At 36.2% G+C, this 18,701-nt stretch overlaps 3 protein-coding genes across 3 annotated transcripts; 2 read left to right on the top strand and 1 right to left on the bottom strand.

Moving 5' to 3' along the window:
• The first annotated feature begins 637 nt into the window (after positions 1 to 637).
• LOC113698218 (COBRA-like protein 4) lies at positions 638 to 2,880 on the top strand. The gene is made up of 6 exons (XM_027217949.2): positions 638 to 926; positions 1,017 to 1,096; positions 1,181 to 1,637; positions 1,749 to 1,896; positions 1,999 to 2,276; positions 2,363 to 2,880. The coding sequence occupies exons 1-6, from the start codon at positions 875 to 877 to the stop codon at positions 2,647 to 2,649; spliced, it is 1,302 nt and encodes a 433-aa protein (XP_027073750.1). The 5' UTR covers positions 638 to 874; the 3' UTR covers positions 2,650 to 2,880.
• Positions 2,881 to 3,220: 340 nt separating this feature from the next.
• LOC113698557 (protein COBRA-like) lies at positions 3,221 to 6,938 on the bottom strand. The gene is made up of 6 exons (XM_027218422.2): positions 6,569 to 6,938; positions 5,699 to 5,778; positions 4,984 to 5,440; positions 4,531 to 4,690; positions 4,146 to 4,426; positions 3,221 to 3,936 (listed from the first exon to the last, which is right to left on the bottom strand). The coding sequence occupies exons 1-6, from the start codon at positions 6,660 to 6,662 to the stop codon at positions 3,644 to 3,646; spliced, it is 1,365 nt and encodes a 454-aa protein (XP_027074223.1). The 5' UTR covers positions 6,663 to 6,938; the 3' UTR covers positions 3,221 to 3,643.
• Positions 6,939 to 13,904: 6,966 nt separating this feature from the next.
• Positions 13,905 to 18,053, top strand: LOC113697831 (uncharacterized). The gene is made up of 6 exons (XM_027217420.2): positions 13,905 to 14,284; positions 14,873 to 15,254; positions 15,618 to 15,814; positions 16,615 to 16,759; positions 17,251 to 17,404; positions 17,941 to 18,053. Exons 1-6 carry the CDS (start codon positions 14,226 to 14,228, stop codon positions 17,964 to 17,966), a joined length of 963 nt encoding a protein of 320 aa, XP_027073221.1. The 5' UTR covers positions 13,905 to 14,225; the 3' UTR covers positions 17,967 to 18,053.
• The last annotated feature ends 648 nt before the right edge of the window (positions 18,054 to 18,701 follow it).

Raw genomic sequence — 18,701 nt, 5'->3', positions numbered from 1 at the left:
ATAAACAAACACCCCCCCCCCCCACCAAAACACACAAACAGAAAAAAAAAAAAAAAAAGAATCAAATCCCAGAGAAGTTGAGCTTTTCTCAAGTTGGTTGCGGTGTCTCTGTTTATTTTCAGAATTCTTGGTTACTGGAATGACACCAACACCGACATTCTGCTCCAGACTCATTAGCCTTTTACTTGATGATTCAAACTCCTACTTTCCCAGTTCTGACTCAGGACGCTTGTGCTGTGGGTTCATCATGAAAAACTCCTGCTTTCTACTTTCTAGACCTCTTCACTTTCTTATTTTTATTGATTTATTTTTGGGGGTAGAATCAGATATGAAGTTGGTGAATTGGTGCCTTGCCTTCATTTTCCTAATTAACCACATTGACGTGAAGAGCAGTGGTTAGGTTTTAACTACAAAGTCTAGAAAGTTTCGATGTGGTACTGGTAATTTTCTGGTACCTGTCAACTTCTATAGTAAGCAATTTTCTAGTACCTGTCAACTTCTCTAACCGAAGCATGGCCGCTCCGATGTACTGCTCATTCTCAAAAATCCACCAAATCTTTGCTTCCAGATGCAGAAACTCTTTAACAACATCATTCAAAACATGTAAGAAACACACCAATGATAAACCAACAACCAGTTGGTATTTGGTAAAGCCCTCCCGAGTCCCGACTTTCAAATACTTCCCTTTGCGCATCTCTTTCCTTGGTTAGCATCTCAGTCTCCACCTGGGTAGATAGTTGCCAACAAACTGGTTCTTTGATAACCCCAGTTCAACCCTACATTGCATGCCATCATCAGTTTGATATCGAATGAGACAATTACAAAACGCTCGTATCGAATGAGAAAAAACTGATCAAAATTTCTCGGACGAAAAATGATCAGTCCTGTTCTAGCAGGCTGCTTCCTTCTCCTCCTTCCTTTTGCAGGTATTACCAAGTTGATTTCTCGATCTCAGTTGCATTTATTATTGAGCATTTTCTACGTAGTTCCACGTAACTTTTGTGGTTTTTTTGCAGCTGCGTACGACCCGTTGGATCCAAATGGGAACATAACAATCAAATGGGATGTAATGTCTTGGACTCCGGATGGCTATGTGGTGCGTCCTCTTCCCCTTCCTCGCTAGTATGATATTACGTTATAGATAGAGTGAATTGATGAGTAATCTTGATGCTTTCCCAAGGCTGCTGTGACGATGAACAATTTCCAAATGTACCGGCACGTCATGAGTCCTGGCTGGACGCTGGGATGGACGTGGGCTAAGAAAGAAGTAATTTGGACTATGGTGGGTGCGCAAACCACTGAACAAGGTGACTGCTCCAAGTTCAAAGCCAACATCCCACATTGTTGCAAGAAGACCCCAACCGTTGTAGACCTCCTCCCTGGTGTTCCTTACAACCAACAATTCACCAACTGCTGCAAAGGTGGAGTCTTGTCTTCCTGGGGCCAAGATCCACAGGCTTCCGTTTCTGCCTTCCAAGTCAGCGTTGGCCAAGCGGGTACTTCAAACAAGACTGTCAAACTTCCCAAAAACTTCACTTTGCTCGGTCCAGGACCAGGTTATACCTGCGGCCCTGCAAAGGTGGTTCCTCCAACCAATTTTCTCACTCCCGATCGTCGCCGCAAAACTCAGGCCCTGAGTATGATGGCCCTTCTCCTTAACAACTGTTTGATGGTTTTTGGCTCTGCAAGTCATCTCTACTAGTAGTTATCGATTTCCCCCTCAATGCATGCTTGCTTTCTCTCTGCAGTGACATGGAACGTGACGTGCACCTATTCCCAGTTCTTAGCTCGAAAACACCCCAGCTGCTGTGTTTCCTTCTCGTCCTTCTACAATGAGACGATCACTCCTTGCGCATCTTGTGCTTGCGGTTGTGAAAACAAGAAAAAATGCATCAAGTGAGCTCACGTCTATCTAATAGTAGTACCAAAACAATATATATCATTTGCCTGTTCACTGTATCATGTAAAGGATCCCAACTCAAATGCCTAATGATGCAGGAGCGACTCCAAGCTTCTTAGCGTGGTTGGAATAAACACTCCGAGAAAAGATAATGCACCGCTGCTCCAGTGCACGCACCACATGTGCCCTGTCAGGGTGCACTGGCATGTGAAGATCAACTACAGGGATTACTGGAGGGCAAAGATAGCAATCACTAACTTCAATTACCGGATGAACTACACGCAATGGACTCTCGTCGTTCAGCATCCCAATCTCAACAACGTGACTGAAGTTTTTAGCTTTGATTACAAGCCACTCGAACCCTACGGAGCCATCAGTAAGTGACATGCATTTTTTTGTCTTGCAAAAAGGGGGAGAGTGCTAGAAGATGTCGAGCTGACATGAATGTAATGTGAAATGCAGATGATACAGGGATGTTTTATGGCATGAAATTCTACAACGATCTGCTAATGGAAGCAGGACAATTTGGAAATGTCCAATCTGAGGTACTTCTTCGAAAGGACAAGGACACTTTTACACTCAAGCAAGGATGGGCATTTCCCCGGAAAGTATACTTCAATGGTGATGAGTGTATGATGCCCCCGCCAGAAGCCTATCCATTCTTACCAAATTCTGCAAATCAAAACCCAGTTCGTTTCTCAACATGGATATGTTCAGTTCTTACACTTCTAATTGTATGGATATGGTAATCATATCCTAGTTTTGATTATTTGAACATTACTGTTAAGTTTTGAAGCAGAGAGACACGGCTGCAGAAAAGTTGGAAGCCCAGGTACACATTTAATGAGTACTTTGCTAAGAAGAAACAAACGCTTAATCTTAAAGATGTATATGCTCAGTCAACAACTAAAGAGGTTGTAATACAAAAGACATACACCCAACACTGTATTTATGCAAATATATCATTCGTTACTTTATGAGATCTACCTTTTTTTTTTTGGTAAAATAATTTTATGAGATCTATTGCTCATCGTTTCAAGCGCTTGGTGCATGCGCGGCTGCATCAAGTAGCCACTAGACTTTTGGCCTGGCGGTCACCATACAAAACTCAAGTCTTGATAATATAAAAGGTCAACTCTTGCCTCCCATTAATTTGCCACTATATGTGGCGATCTTAATTGACTATTTTCAATAGAATCTCTGCTCACATCAAGTCCCGCTCCCCCACCTCTTACTCCTAGATTAGACTAGATTATGTTACAGGAATTCTACCGTTGCGCCAAAACAAAAAACAAAAAATAAACCTTAGACAAGTCAATGTGTCGAAAAAAAATTAGATTAAGGTACTACAAGCGTGCATTATCTTCTGAATGGCTCTATTATGTAGACAATGTCAAGAAAACAAGAGCAGAGAGCTGAAAAATACAAGTCAAAATCATCTTTGCTATCAGCTATATATGTCCTCGAGTGGTATTTATTAACACTAAGAACTAAAAAACTATAAACAATACAACGTGGTACAACAAACATGGCATGGCACGAACTGTCACAAAAAGGAGGTTGGCAGTGTGTTCACCAATCTTTGCTGTAAGAAGAAGATGAAACCGATGGTTTTTCCAAATTTATGCACTTGGCAGCTATGCATTCCTAGACATCTTTGATGCGGTGTCGACTCTTCAATTGGGCTCCCTCAGCTGCAGGCTTGACACAGCTGCTTAAGCTACTGCTAGAAATGCAGCATTCTTAAAGACAAGTAAAGAAGAATGCAATAGATGACAAAAGAGCGGTCACTAGCACAACAATGGAGATATCTCGTCGAGAACCGCCATTGGGTAAATACGGATAAGAATCCGGAGGCGGCATTACACAGTTATCTCCATTGAAATAGATTCTTCGAGGAAAAGCCCAACCCTTGTCAAATGTGAAAGTTGATTTATCCTTCCGGAATAGAAGTTCTGACTGTACATTTCCATAAGGACCAGCTTCCATGAGGAAATCATTGTAGAACTTAATTCCAAAAAGCATGGCGGTATCATCTATCAAAGGAAAGAAGAATGTTAGGTTTATCAAGTCGACTTAGACTCCCAATACTTGAGGTATAGAAAAACCTCCAGATTATAAATATATAAGCCGTAATGCTTATTGCTTCCCCCAAACCCCAACCAAAAAAATGAAAACAGAGGAAACCCAAAAGGACAAGTAACTTAAGACCCAAGATAGCTTCCATAGATACCATAGGACTTACTTATAGCTTGATAAGGAGTTAATGGCTTGAAGTTGAAGCTGAATATCTGAGTCAGGTTATCAAAGTTGGGGTGTTGGACGACTAAATTCCACTGTGAGTAATTCATTCTGTAATTGAAGTTTGTTATTGTGACCTTAACCCGCCAATATTCCTTGTAGTTGACTTTCACATGCCAGTGGACGCGAATTGGGCACATATGACTCGTGCATTGGATAAGAGGTGCTAAGTTGTTGCTCTTCCCATGGTCTGAAACAACTGAAGCTAGATGTGGCGCATCAGCGCTGCAGGAGCAAAGGCAAACAAAAAAAAATAAAAATTATATCAGAGACTTTTACAGAAACTAAAAATGAAAAGGAAAAGAAGCAAAATGCTTAAAGGAACTTACTCTACACAACTCCCTGGATGAGAACCATTATTTTGGCAGCCACACGTGCAAGTTGGGCACGGTACAATGGTATCATTATAAAACGATGAGAGTGAAACACAGCAACTCGGAGTTTTCTGAGCCAAGAACTGAGAGTATGTACACGTAACGTTCCATGTCACTGCATAACAAGATAATCATTTACAACCGGATCTTTTAGAGGCTAAAATAGAAATTTACCTTCAGTCACACAATGAAGATACTTTTAATTGCAAGCATGACTAGGAATTGATGCACTTTTCCATCAGTCTCCGCAATGCCACCATAATGAAATCTTCAACATCTCTAAATTCTAAAATGCTTTCTACAGAAATGAGTGCATGATGAATTTGGCTATTGTGCTGGTGCCTCAAGAATAACAAGGTACATAAACAAGCGCATTAAAAGCAAATAACAAAAAGGGTGTTGACTTACTCATTGCCTGTGTTGTCCTCCTTCCATCTGCGGTGGAAAATTTCGTAGGTTTACCAACTTTAGCTGGTCCACATGTATATCCAGGTCCAGGTGCTTTTAAAGTGAAGTTTTTAGGCATCCTAACTGTCCTGTTGGTTGTTCCTGAAGAACCAACACTAACTTGGAAAGCACTAACAGCAGTTGCTGGATCTTGAACCCATGAGTTAATCACACCTCCCTTGCAGCAATTTGCTATTTGTTGGTTGTAAGGCGTTCCAGGAAGCAAGTCAACTACCGTTGGGTCTTTCTTACAGCAATGTGGTGTGTTCAATTTGAATCTTGAACAATCACCTTGCTCTGTAGTTTGGGCTCCCACCATACTCCATATGACTTCTTTCTTTGCCCATGTCCATCCCAAAGTCCAACCTGGTGCCTGAATGTGCCGATATTGCTGGAAGTTGAACATTGTGACAACAGCCTGGCAAATTCATTTTATTAAATCAGTAAATGCAGCAAAGGTTACAAGTACAACATTACAACTAAAGTTGCTAAAAACATGGTGCCATTAGAGTGTAATACTGCGGTTGGGCCATATAATCCCTATACATCAAGAATGGGTCCAAATTAAGATCTCTTGCGCTCTCAAGTCAAGTCATAAACAATACATGCAGGTGTAGTGCCCATCTGTGCACATGAATGTGTTAGTGCCCGTCTGTGCACAAAAGAGAGTACATACCACATAGCCATCTGGCGTCCAAGTTATAACGTCCCATTTGATCGTGATGTTCCCGTTTGGGTCAAGTGCATCATAAGCTTCTGGAAGAGAGGCAGGGAAGGCGGAGAAAAGATTTAGATCAACATCAATCTTCTTGGTTCATATACCATTTTAGAAGACTAAACTCCTACTTAAGTTTTTAAACATCTCTAGATGTCACAACTTATTAGCAAATATAAGAAGAAACAACGTAGCACATCAAAGAGTTAATTAGAGCCACCTGCTATCACATCGTGCCACACATAGTTCGTCACTCCAACTAAATGCTAGAATTGGCAGATAATTTAAATTAGTATTACTTGATTCTGGAACAACTCCATGGACTAAGGTGCAAAATTAAATCGTTTAGTAAAGGCTCGATTTTTTGTACCCCAAAATCTCCCCTTCATGTGACATCAAGCATGAATCAACCAAGTATGGAAATTCAGAATTGGGATCTCAAACAATCAGCTATCAAACTTGAATAAGAAATTCCAGGCTAGCTCATGAAGATATAAAGCCAGTGCTTCTTCTTGTCATTTCCGCAAGACAGTCACAAAACAGAAAGCATCTTGTATTCAAACCAAGGCTCTAGCAAACAAGCGGAATATAGAAATCCTGTCTCCCAAAAACCCATTAAAAAGAGAGCAAAGAGTTGCATGGAAAGACAAAAAGATCTGAGCTTGATGATTAATTCATTTGCATTCTCCCATTCTTCGACCAATTAACCAAGTTGCCATATCCGTGACATAATTGTGACGTTGTCAAAATCCCATTTCATCAAAATCAAGAAGCAACAGAAAATTCCCGAATTTAGAATCATTACACGAGATAAGGAAGAAATGGACGCACCTGTCGTGGTAAAGCTGAAGCAAGAAAGGGAAAGTAGCACCACAATGGCACATGCTGTAAATTTGGATAGAGATCTAAAGCAGGAAGAATCCATATTTGTTTTCAGCAGCAAGTTTTCTTGCTTGGCCACCGCTCAAGATTTGGCACCGAAGTGAATATTGGTTGGGAAGCAAAGAGAAAAGAGTAAGCGAGAGAGAAAACGCGGCGGTGAGCTGTCTCTGGTCAGCACTAACACTACCTGGCTATGCCTAAGCTCCCTCCCTCCCTCAACTCACTCACATGGAGCTTTACTACTTTAAAGAGGTTTCTGTGGACTTTGTTGAGCAAGTCTTTCTTTAACCACCGCTGGTCATAGAATTCTTTCGTAATAGTTCCGGTGATTATGACAAATTAATAGTATTTAGTTATGTCACTTTCATAATGGTCTGTAGGCTTATAATTCTTTCCTTTCAGTAGCCATTCATAAACTAAAAACAGAGAAAGGAATGCTAAGCAATTAAACCAAAGAATCCCACCTGCATTTTCAAAAAAAAAAAAAAAAAAAATCCCACCTGCAAAAAAAAAAAAAAAAAAAATCTAGGGGTGATTCCAAAACATCCCTTTAATTTAGTCACATCTATACATTTATTAATCCTTAACACAAGTGTTTTTAAACTGCCCTCCGCTGTATATTAGAATAGAATAGATTATATAATTATTATCATTATCAAAAAAAAAACTTGATAATACCACCTAAGAAAAAAAAAAAAGAGTACATCAAATTAGCTGAAGACGTTACCCAACAAGTAAGGATGCGGAGAGTTTTTTTTTTTGGGTGCCTCTTTCCTAAATCATGTTGGATTTTTCTTTCCTTTTTATTTCTTTTTTAATAATGATTTAGGATACCATAGTTTTGTAATTTTTTTTTTAAAAAAAAATTGTTTGTAGCCAGTGATGGTACCCTTAATTCAAATACAATAATGTTTAAATCTCTCTTCTTCAATTTTTTTCCCCTTCCCATTGTTAAAACACCAGCCAATACTTCATCTGGTCAGATTGGGAAGATACTACGTCGCAATCAAGGGCATTGAATTTCACAGGTAGTGCTGCTAGTACCCACTTGCCGACGCCGCCGACACTGGGACAAAAGAGTTTCTTTTTTTAAAAAAAAAGAAAAAACAATTTTTCTCTAAGGAGAATTAAACACGGAATATATCTTAATTTACCTTCAACCACTGACTATAATTTTTTCATATCAACTCTCATCTCATGTATTATTACCTTCAACTTTCATCATTATTCTCTCTCTCTCTCTCTCTCTCTCTCTCTATATATATATATATATATATATATATATATATATATATTGATCCATATTGAACAGTTTATGGAATTATCTAGATTGTGAAGGATTTTTTTACCAACAAAAAAAACTTTTTTATAAAGAGAAAATTTTCATATACTATACGTTTTTAGTTAACTGCACAAAGATTAGTATTTGCCTTGTTGAAATAAAATGAAAGCATAGAACTCCGTAACAAGTGTAGTAATTTTTTTATTTTTTTATTTTTTAATAAGATGGATGATTGGGAGGCTTAGGCCCTTTAATGATGAATAAATTAAACGCATTTAGCATTTCTAGTGTCGGTGGTGGCTTTAAGATTATACTACTAAACAAAGAAGTTTAGAAAAGGGCAAATAATAATTTGACCAAGTCGGGGTGGGGGCCCGCGTTACCCTTTTTTTCCACCTTACCTAAACAAATAAATTAACAGGACGATAATGAAATGCCGCTAAACTATTAATCGACGGTCGCATTTCCTTTGTCAATTTGTACCGTCATGTTTGGGTTGGATTTTTTTTTTTTTGAATTTTTTGTTAAAAAAATTTATTATAATAATTTAATATAAGTGAAATAAAAAATAATTCAAAAAAACCTAACAATAATAATATTTTTTTAAAAAATTACTTTTCAAACAAGCCGTGAGATTTTTAGGTGAATTTATCAGTCCTACTTTCTAAAGTGAGGTTAACAAGATACTGCGGTAGCTTAGCTTTGCTTTGACGGGTTTGCTTTTTAATCCGCGCTGGAAGACAGTGCGAAGCCAGCTCAATTGATATCACGTGCACGTGTTCCTCCCGGATAAACAAAAGCAAAATCTCCACACCTATAATCCACTAATCAATTCCCTAAACGTTACTACTTGGCATGTTGGAACTACTAGTTTGAAAACCAAAATCAAAAGATGGTGACGGATTGAGAGTTGCAACTCTGTCGTGGATTATGACTGGCTTCTGGGTGGCATGTCTTGGTTTAAAAAATTAAAAAAAAAAAAAAAGTGTGAATGGCCTCTATACTCACCACAGGCCACAGCACGAATTAGGATACGTCCAAATCACACATAAGGATTTTTACAAATTGTTCGTTATATTTTTATGGAAAATTATATATTAAGTGAAATATGATTTAAACAACATGAATAAATTAAAAGATCGTTTACTTATTTAATTTTATGAGTTTTTATGTTTGTATTTATGGTTTGTAAAAATGACCAGCTTCATCCATCAGATTTTATTAAAATATTTTTTTCATCCCTCACTTTTAAAATAAAACAAATTCGTCCATGACATTTAAAAACTGAAGCTGTTAGATCCCTAAAGTCAGCTTTCAATCTCATTCCAACCACCTAGTAACTCAGTTACAAATTTTGGGGGAAAAATTGGTAGATCATTTGATTAATTCAATTTGATATTCACGTGAAATTTAATGAACTCAAAAAAGAAAAATTAAAAAATTCTAACATAAAAAAGAAGAATTAATTTTTCCTATATTGTCATGTATACGTTGACGAGTCTAAATACCTGCCACACCATTTCAATTTATTGTATGAATGTATATATACTAACAATGCATGAAAAAATTTATCAAAAAAATAAACTCTACTATATCAAGCCAAAGTACAGTCTTTCTATGTTATAATTTTTTAATTTTTTTCCTTTTTTGGTTCAATAATGTCATGTGAATGTGATGGAATTGACCGAGTGATGTATCAATTCTATCCTCAAATTTCAATTTTTAAATATAAGCAATGAATTTGCTTCATTTTAAATTTAAAAGTGAATAACGGAAAAAATATTTTTACAATATATAAGAGATGAAATAGGTCATTTTCCCTTACCCTTTTATAAACATAGTACTCCCTTCGTCCCACTTTAATAGTTCTGTTTCTTTTTTCACACAGTTTAAGAAAAAGTAGTTAACTTTGTTGGAAAAGTAAATTTAGATTGCTATTTTTCTAAAATACCTTCACATTAAATATGGTACAACTTTATGGGAACTTGAATTGATGGTAAAAAAAAAAATCAACTCTCATTAATAACTACTTACATTGAATAAGGGTATTTTAGGAAAATTAAAATACAACTATATTCTTTAATTGGAAAGTAAACTACAATTTGGGACAGATGAAAAAGGAATACAGGACTATCAAAGTGGGAAGGAAGGAGTAATTTTTAGTATTTTTATAGGTGGACTTTCTTTTTATTTCTTTATTCCTAGCCCAAGCCTTCTTGCCCCAATCACAAGTCGCTTTGGTTGTGCGTTGACCATTCTGTATATGCGAAGTTGCCCTTCGTTCAAGTCACGCGTGCCATTAATATTCGAAGCTTTGCTCATGTTATATATTATTGTTTTCGAGATTTTAGATTTTTTTTACCCAATTCATGCTTTAATCCTCCAAAAATGGTACCGGATTTCGGAACTATATGCATGTTTTGGAGTCGTTTTGAAAATTTGTTTTAGTCTTAAGTTTTACTTCTGTCCCCTTCTGAATTGTGATCACGGGTTAGCTATACTTTTCCCTGAAAATTAGCTGTTTGCTACTAGTTGGCTCTTCAAGTGATGTTATCGTTCAATTTTTTAATTTATATGTCAAAATGGATTATGCGTTACTCAATATGACTAAATATGAAATATTATTTGAAATAACTTGTTTGGATAGAGTGTTATTTGAAATATTATTTGGAATAATTACTGTAACACTTTTTATGATGTGATGTACGTGAAATAAAAAGATGGTTGGAAATATAAAAATGTGAGTTGTAAAATGTGTTTATAATGTAAAGGGAAAATCGTCCAAAACGTCCCTCACATTTTGTAAAATAACTTTTTTCGTCCCTTACTTTTAAAAGTGTAATTTTATGTCCCTTACATATTCACATCGGTCAAATTTAGTCCCTAACTAGGTTTCCGATTATTTTTTTGCCGGAATCCATCATGTGCAAGGCACGTGATCATTTTTGAAGGGTAAATTTATCAAATTTTGTTTTACATAATCTGATCTATAGTCCTCCACATTTTATAAAATAAATTTTTTCGTCCCTCACATTTTATAAAATGATTTTTTTTATCTTTCACATTTCATAAAATGAATTTCTCCATCCCTTACATTCCAAAAAATGAATTTTTCATTTCTCACTAATTATGTGTATGAATACATTTTTTAAAACACATGTATATGTTTATTTGATTTTTGTTTAATAATAATAGGATAAACACATGTAATTGGATCCAACTTGTGGGTTATCTTCTCTTTTTGTATGATTATGACTAACGTTTACCAATAGAATCTTAATTTGCATATTATTATTGTATTTTGACCAAAAATAGCTTCATTGGCCAACTTGACAATGAATGCCAGATTTTTTACTTGCTAATACTATATGAAATCAAATGATCACGTATAATTATATTGTTAAGTAAAATCAAAAAGACACATACGTATATTTATGCTATTCGTATTATTAAGCAAAATCAAATAGACATATACATGTGTTTAAACAAAATGTATTCACACACATGGTTTTTTTTTTAGGGTTTCCCTTACACACATAATTAGTGAGGGATGAAAATATTTATTTTCTGAAATGTGAGGGATGGAGAAATTCATTTTGTGAAATGTGAGGGATGAAAAAATCATTTTATAAAATGTAAAGAACGAAAAAATTTGTTTTATAAAATGTGGAGGACTATATATTAGATTATGTAAAATATAATTTGACAAATTTACCCTTCAAAAATAATCATGTGCCTTGCACATGATGGATTCCGGCAAAAACATGATCGGAAACCTAGTTAGGGACTAAATTTGACCGATGTGAATATGTAAGGGACATAAAATTACACTTTTAAAAGTGAAGGACGAAAAAAATCATTTTATAAAATGTGAGGGACGTTTTGGGCGATTTTCCCTAATGTAAATGAAATATTATTGGAAATAATATGGTATCCAAACAAACATACATATGTTTCTCTGTTTGTTCTCCTTATTTGGTATGAAATAGGAATACATTCTGGGTAAGTCGAGCTCAATTATTGTCAATGTTATTCGAGTTTGATTGAGTAAAAACTCTTAAGTTCAAATCCGATTTGAACAAGTAGTACATGGCCTCTCTCTTATCGTTTGGGGAAAAAAAAAAAAGAGTAGTACATGGCCTCGACCTCAACTCAAATGACTTTGGGGGTTCTTGCAAGTTGTGTCAAGTTCGAATTACTTGAATTCAAACTAAATTCTTTAATAGTAAATTTCACTGCTTCCACACGTATAAGTGTAATTTCACATGTATATTATTTTTAATTAAAAAATATAATTGCTCAAAAAAATTGGTCGAGCCTTCTTCTACGAGGCAAGTGCTCAACTTGAATTAACAAACCAGCTACTCGAGTCGAATGGTTGACCAAGAGTTCGAATCTCTAACAGCCCTGTCTGTGAAATTTAAGAAATCAAACAAAGCTTAAGCAGCTAACCGACTTGGCATTGAATATTTAAGGTTGGTATCATAAAAAAGAATTTTTTATGATTGGCAGTTTTGCATGCCCTTACGCACGCCTTGTAATTAATAAAACTGGGCTTCCACTAACAAGCACTCATTTGATAATATACAGCAGTAATTATATCGCAGCAACATCGTCATAGAAGTAAAAAGGTTCTCACAAGAGACCGATGATAACTCTCACTCCTTTTCCTCGTTTGTGGTGGAGTTTTTTCATAAATATATTATTAAACATGTTTCTACAAATTTCTAAAACCAAATTTGAACCATCTTAATATCTTGAAAATGGATTGAGTTCTTCTTCTTCTTTTTTTTTTTTTTTTTTTTTAAAGAAGGATAATTTCACATACCTCCCTTAAGATTTTTAATAATTGCAGAAAGCTCTCCTCAATTTTTTAAAATTACATATACCTCCCCTATTTTTTACTATTTCTATAACAATGTTCATCCGTCAAACTAGATTTTCTTTCAAATATCCTAAATTGCTCTTTTCTACAAAATTAAGAAAGAAAAACATAGTATATTAAATCATTTTCTTCCACATTTTGCACAAATCGACAAACCTAATCTCTAATAACCGTCCAACCATAAAGCTCCAAATCTAAATAGCTGTTCAAAAGTCTCAAATTGCATATACAATATCGATGCTTGCTATGCAACAAAATAAAAATAAAAATACAAAAAAATACACACACACACACACACCATATACCATTGACAACCAATTTTATACCTCAAAATTAAATCTCAATACCCAAATACCTTTTCAATACAATCTCATTTAATCTAAAACCACCATTATAACTCCCTTATTACCTTAAAAATATTAAAATTTCAAAAGTAGAGAGTAAATTCTACCTCCACAATAAAATTATAACAACAAATCCTCGTGCAATTATTGCTATTTTACAAAAAAATTTCTTGACAACAAGCAAAATATGACAAATTCCATATCTTTGGTTCTTCTTCTTATTTCAATAATTAATTTCATTATTTATTTCTCTGTTACAGCGAGTCTCTTCATTTCCTTTTAATTTGACATGTAATTTGTTCCATCTATCAATATTCCAATTTCAATTTGCTAATATCCATAAAATTGAAGGTAATAAAAAAGGGTATAATAGTATATTAACTAGAAAAGAAAGAAGCGAAAATAGACGAGATAGAAAAATAGAAAGTTTTTTGGGTTTTGTAAATCTATTGCTTTAAATTGAGAATTGTCTATCAAGTGAAGGGCATTTTAGGTACTTTCTGATGCCAGATGCCAAGGGAGGTAAGTGTACTTTTTTAAACTTAAGAGGGCCGAGTGAAATTATTTGAAATCTAAAGGGAGGTTTCTGAAATTATCCCAAAAAAAAAGGGAAACGGAAAAGAATAGACGTACGATTAAAGTAATACAAAATTTTAGCAGACTCAACAGCAGCAGATACACCGGTCTCACCCCAAAATGACAGAAACACCCTTGCATGACTTTTGTGCTTTAGCTTTCCATAATTCGGCTAAGAGAGTCTTATTGGGTAATTTAGCACGGCAGATGCTCCAGGCGCCGCCGGCCAATGAGGGTTGCAGCGTTGCCCAAAATCTAACTGTCAAACAAACGCACAAACGGCATTCATCTTTTCACATGAAATTTGTAGCATTTAAACGACTGGTCAGCAGCAGAGGAACCATCCTTCATTTCTTTTCTTTTTCCTGTTTGACTCATTAAACGAAGAATCCTAATTCGAAGATATCTTAAACTTAATCAATTTTTTTTTGTGCCCCCCAAAAAAAAGCCAGAAAGAAATAGTATTCATTCCGAGTTTGGCCTCTAGGATTTGGTATTGCCTGGTTGACGGATTTCCAGATGGACGCTGCTGAGGCTCATCGAGGTTCGTTAGGTCAAGCGGAGATTAATTGGGACAAGTAAGGTTTACTTGATCTGCCTGTTCATTCTTATTTCCGACTAATTATGGTGCTACGGATTAACTGTGTTCTTTTGTTCATTAATTTCATTTCCCCTTTATCGTTTCTTTGTGATTGCATTGAAGTTTGCCGATCACGACTTACGATTTGGAGCATTAATGTCTTAAAGTGTATTAAACTTGTGTCTCAATTTGTTGTTAAAGCTGAATTATGTTTTGATTACACAAATGCGAGACGATTGTAGATGGATTTTTTTCGTTATTATGATGGTTTAATGTGGGGTATTTATTACTTGTTATTGCCTGGTTTTATTGTAGAAGCTGAAACTGACTATACCTACCCATAAAAATATGAGACTATTTCTAGGGCATGGCCAGGTTATTGGCTTTCTGTAGGCAATTATACGAAGGGACAATGGTGAGTAGGTTGTATAATTAGTTGAATGAAGTGGTTTTGTTTCTGTTAACAGTTGACATTTGTTTTGAGTAATATTATCACTTATTTCCTTTGCCGTGCATTACCGTGATAGACGCTGTTAAAGAAATACTAGAATCAGTGGTGTTATGTTTCTTTGAATCTTTCTTGTAGGCTTGACAAAAGCAAATTCTATGTTGTTGGAGCTGGAATATTTACGGGTCTTACGGTTGGACTATATCCTATATCAGTTGTGAAGACTAGGCTGCAGGTTGCTACAAAAGAAGCTGTAGAGAAGGATGCATTTTCTGTCATAAAAGGAATATTAAAAACAGATGGGATTCCTGGATTGTACAGAGGTTTTGGTACGGTCATCACTGGAGCAATTCCTGCTAGGATTATATTCCTCACTGCATTAGAGACAACGAAGGTGGCTGCTTACAAAATGGTTGAACCATTCAAATTCTCAGAGCCTACACAGGCTGCTATTGCGAATGGAATTGCTGGAATGTTTGCATCTCTCTGTTCACAAGCTGTATTTGTCCCAATTGATGTGGTATGCAGTTGAACATCTCTCTATCTCCAAATATTCTAAGGGAGTAAGATTTTGGGGCTGGGAGGAAATTTACCATATTATAATTTGGTTTGATATCTCATAGTCTTGCTAACAAAATCATTTTTTCGGTGATTGCTTTTTGAGTATACAATTACCATTGAAAATCTAATTTTTCCATGTCTTTTGTTTTCCTCCTGGACTAGTCGTACTTTCCATGTTTGGTTTATTCTATTGTCAAGTAGAACTTACATGCTCAACCAATTTCAACAAACATATTCTCCAATAAATTTTCACTCCAGCATAAATGTTCCAAGCTGTGTGGTTAATTTGGGAGTTTAAGTGCTTGAAACTGATTTTGAAAAGGTTAGCCAAAAGCTGATGGTGCAAGGGTATTCTGGCCATGCAAGCTATAATGGTGGCCTGGATGTTGTGCGTCAAGTTCTCAAAACAGATGGGGTTCGTGGATTGTACAGAGGATTTGGTCTATCTATTATGACTTATTCCCCATCTAGTGCTGTTTGGTGGGCAAGCTATGGTTCAAGCCAACGGTTTATCTGGAGGTGAGATTTGCTATTTCAGTTTTCTTGCTAATATATGCGGGACTGGATTATAAATGGACTCTCATGTTGAAAGGAAAATTAACTCTTGAATATTTGTAATATTTTACGTTTCTGCTTCTGCCAGTCCAACTGCATGCGTGTTTACAACTATATAATTTGCAATTGCATCAGTGACTTACTAACTATATCTTGTGATCCTGGACATGGTTGTGATGCTGTACATTTGAAGTAAACATTTGCATCCTATCCATAAAGTGCACGCTTGAATGCTGCCTAAATTAAATACTCCCTCTGTCCCAAATTTTTTGTCACATTTTGGGAAGTGTGCTTTTTTTCAGCAGTGTCAGTTGGTGAAAAGTTTGGGTTCGTTTGACATGATTACCCTTAGTAAAGCAACTTGGCAAGAGTGGTGGAGCTGGAACTTACTAATTCAGATTCTTACTCAAATGGCTAAATAGTAGATTGTGTGGCCAAAGAATAGTTTTAGTTGACCAAAACCCATGACATAACTCGAGTGTGTTGCATGCTCTTGTGCATTTATTAGTTTGTATGACATATTTACCTTTCCATGCGTTTGACTGGCTTTTTGCTGATGACAAAATGGTGGGCCGCCCAAGTAAGTAAATGAAGGGGTAGACTTGTAAAGTGCATAAAATACTTTTTGCCAAATTTAGAAAGTGACACAAATTTTGGGACAGACCAAAAAGAAAAACATGACACTTTCAAATGGGATGGAGGGAATACTAATTGAACTTTCCTATATCTTGATTGGCATGGCATCATTCTGATGTTTCTGGCAGGCTTCTAGGTCAAGGCAGCGAGCATGTGGGACAAGCTCCTAGTCAGGGGACTATAGTGATGGTCCAAGCTGCTGGAGGGATATTTGCTGGTGCTACTGCATCATGCATCACAACGCCATTGGACACTATCAAGACTCGATTACAGGCATGCATATGTTCTAGTAATTCTAAATTCTGATCTAGATTACGAGAACACAATTTACCATTCTTTGCCCACATAGATGGCTGCGTCAGCATGCTTAGACTATCTTGTTTTGTCTGGTGGCGGTAATCTTGTTTTTACATTGTCCTTCACCTAGTTCTTTTCATGTTATAGTCATGACTTTTCCAAGTATCCTGTTGCAAACAACTCAAATCTTTGAAGTGAGTGACTTGGCCCTAGACTTTGGAACTAGTTTCTGCAAATTTTGTTCACAGCTTCCAAAAGAAGTGATATTAATAGCAACAGGAGTAGAACGGGTGCCCTTAGATGGTGAAGACTGTAGCTTGAAGTCCCAAACTTCTTTCTTTTGAAGTTAGAATGATTTGACTGTCTTTAAAGTAATACATGTTGGACTTTGAATTAGATGTTCTATGTTCTGCTATGAGGCTCTTGATGTTGATGATTTTATGCAACTAGTCTTTCATGTTCTACAGGTTATGGGGCATGAGAAGAGACCCACAACCAGGCAAGTAGTCAAAACATTGATCTCAGAAGATGGATGGACAGGATTTTATAGAGGACTCGGTCCAAGGTTTTTCAGCATGTCAGCATGGGGAACTTCAATGATACTAGCCTACGAATATTTGAGTATGACTCTTTGAGTTTTCCAGTCATATTATGTCATCAAAATCCTGCTTTTTTGGCATCATTTTCCATCTTGTTTTAGAAATTATGTGCTTTTTGATTTATCATGAAACCATAAAAAGTAAAAATGAAAGAGATGAAGATTGATTCTAAGGCCGCAACACAATGTTTTCTTGTTAGCTTTAGTTTGTGTTGCGAGAAACTACTATAATTTAGAGCCTTAAACTGTACGGTCTTTGTCTTTTTACACAACTGCCTTGGTTCTTAGTCTGCTTGAATAATGTCATCTAATGATCTTGGCACAGGATTTCCCTGTCATGCGTTTACGCTGTCATTCCCTAATATATTGTTGCATTCGTGCTATTTTTCATGTTGATTGTAGTTTAAGGAGTAATATATTTGTCGGGCCACTTTTGTATAGAATATTTAGCTCACACGTTCCTTCTTATTAATATTTTCTTATCAGACACAGCAACGAGATTTAGAGTCATTTTTCTCGAGGTCAATCTGTTGATTAGTCATTGTGTTTTCTTTGACAGAGAGGTTGTGTGCAAAAGAAGAATGACTTTATCAAGCAGGATTCCATAACAGTTGCGTTTTTTCCAAGTAGATTGTAGATCTTTGTTAAATTTGATGAGATTTAGATACAAAATTGGAGGAATGCTTACTCTGGGAAGGGACAATGCAAGGGAAGGTGGAAGCGTGTATTACCTGCAACAGACCTGGCAACCTTAAAACTGAAAGTGCACGGTTGCCAATTTTGTCAAATAACTTTGACGATGTGATCATATAATTCTTCTGATGAATTTGTATACTCCTGTACTGGATGTACTTGGAAAAAATCACTAGCTTAAATGAAAGAATTTTGTTTCATGATATCTTGGGTTGTGGTTGTTTGTCAATTGTCAGTTGCTTCTAAGCTGTCGACCTAAATACTATCCCGTGAGCAATCAATCGCCAGAGAGAAGTCCAGTCGTTAAGCGAGCAGTTTTGTTTCGCTCAAGCACCTGATTATTGGGTATGGCCCCATTTACCGTTTGGGTCTGCAGTAGGGATGCAAAGACACCAGACAAGGTTTATGGTGCGCTCCTCTGAACAACTTTCAGTGTAACAGCAGTGACACTTCAAAGCCATTCTTAAGATGCAGACAAAGATCCCCAGTTTATGACGTAAAGAAGATTTGAATTTCTCGAATGTAATGCTAAATCTGGAGCTATTTAGTTACAGACGCATCAATGCATAGGCGTCATGGAAGCATAGAGGACGCGCATTATCCGTATTAGCTTTCGAACAACCTGAA

This window comes from Coffea arabica, chromosome 7c (assembly GCF_036785885.1).
Source record: "Coffea arabica cultivar ET-39 chromosome 7c, Coffea Arabica ET-39 HiFi, whole genome shotgun sequence".
Lineage (NCBI taxonomy): Eukaryota > Viridiplantae > Streptophyta > Magnoliopsida > Gentianales > Rubiaceae > Coffea > Coffea arabica.
The sequence above is the reverse complement of the archived record's forward strand: the minus strand, read 5'-3'. Positions and strand labels throughout refer to the sequence as shown.